General features: G+C 51.9%; 1 protein-coding gene across 1 annotated transcript; it reads right to left on the reverse strand.

Moving 5' to 3' along the window:
- Positions 1–86: 86 nt before the first annotated feature.
- LOC104915610 (cytochrome P450 2C9-like) lies at positions 87–1,097 on the reverse strand. The gene is made up of 2 exons (XM_010726524.3): positions 905–1,097; positions 87–409 (listed from the first exon to the last, which is right to left on the reverse strand). Exons 1-2 carry the CDS (start codon positions 936–938, stop codon positions 102–104), a joined length of 342 nt encoding a protein of 113 aa, XP_010724826.2. The 5' UTR covers positions 939–1,097; the 3' UTR covers positions 87–101.
- Positions 1,098–1,163: the final 66 nt, after the last annotated feature.

The raw sequence follows: 1,163 nt of genomic DNA on the forward strand, positions 1-1,163 counted from the left end.
TGTTAACAGCTTAACAGCTCGGGAATCAAATGTGCAGGAAGGTGCCCTAACAGACTCACAGAATGGTTCAGAGTCTTCTGGGATGCCACCTTGCCCACTGTTCAAGCAGGGCCGCCTAGAGCCGCTGCTGCAGGAGCACATGCCGACATCTTTTGAGTATCTCCAAGAATGGAGACTCTACAGCTTCTGCTAAGAACATGGGCTCCCTTGGCACGTTCCTTTTTTTGCAAATGTAGGCTATATGAAAAGCGGATCGTACTCTTTGTTTTTGTGATCTCTTCAAGCAAGTGCTCAGCTTCCTCCTGGATCCTCTCTTCAATGCTCCTCTTCCCCATCCCAAAGTTGCGCAGAGTGGTGAGAGCAAACCGCCGAACTTGTAACCATTCCTCGTTGTTGCTGAAAATAATGCCTGTAGAGGAAGAAGAAAGAGGAAAGACCTGTCTTGGGTGTGCTGGACCTGTGATGAGTGGAGGCTCGCAATGAGAGCGAGTGCTGTCTCTGGGGGGGAGCACTGGCACAGCATTGTGTAGTACTGTGGTTTGAAGGCAACCTGTGGAGGTGCTGTAATCCAGCAGCCTGCTTTTGGCCTTCTCCAAGACATAACCAACCTCCTTGTGAACAGCTCATCCCTTGCATCCACACAGAACTTCCCCTACTGCAACGTGGCTCCGTTGCTCCTTGCCCTTCACTGTACACACATGAGATACGTCCGGCTCCATGTCTCTTTTACACACTTCAGGTGGTGGAAGCCAGAGATCGAGGGCTGCCCTGCCTTCCCTTGTCCCAGGGGGATCCACCCTCTTCTCTCTGACTGTCCTCATGCATCATTTGCTCCAGCCCTCATCTGCCATACTTGTCCTCAGCGCTTCCCTTTTCCTCAGGGGAAGCTCAGTCGTGAACTTACCTAATCCTTTATTAGCCCGGTCCCCGATAGCCATGTGTCCTCGGGTAGCAAACTCATCCGCACGATCAATCAAGGCTTCTTTCACCACCTCATATCCAGACAGCACCACTACTGGAGTTGAACCCAGTTGCACTGAGAAGACCGGCCCATATTTTTCAGAGAGCTGTCAAAATGCAAGAGAGAGCATGGCCGTGGAGCAGGTAGAGAGGAGGGGTTGAAAAGTGATTGGGCTGCTGCTCCTGCTGCAGTCTGTGCAGCC

This window comes from Meleagris gallopavo, unplaced genomic scaffold (assembly GCF_000146605.3).
Source record: "Meleagris gallopavo isolate NT-WF06-2002-E0010 breed Aviagen turkey brand Nicholas breeding stock unplaced genomic scaffold, Turkey_5.1 ChrUn_random_7180001830366, whole genome shotgun sequence".
In the NCBI taxonomy this organism is placed as follows: Eukaryota; Metazoa; Chordata; class Aves; order Galliformes; family Phasianidae; genus Meleagris; species Meleagris gallopavo.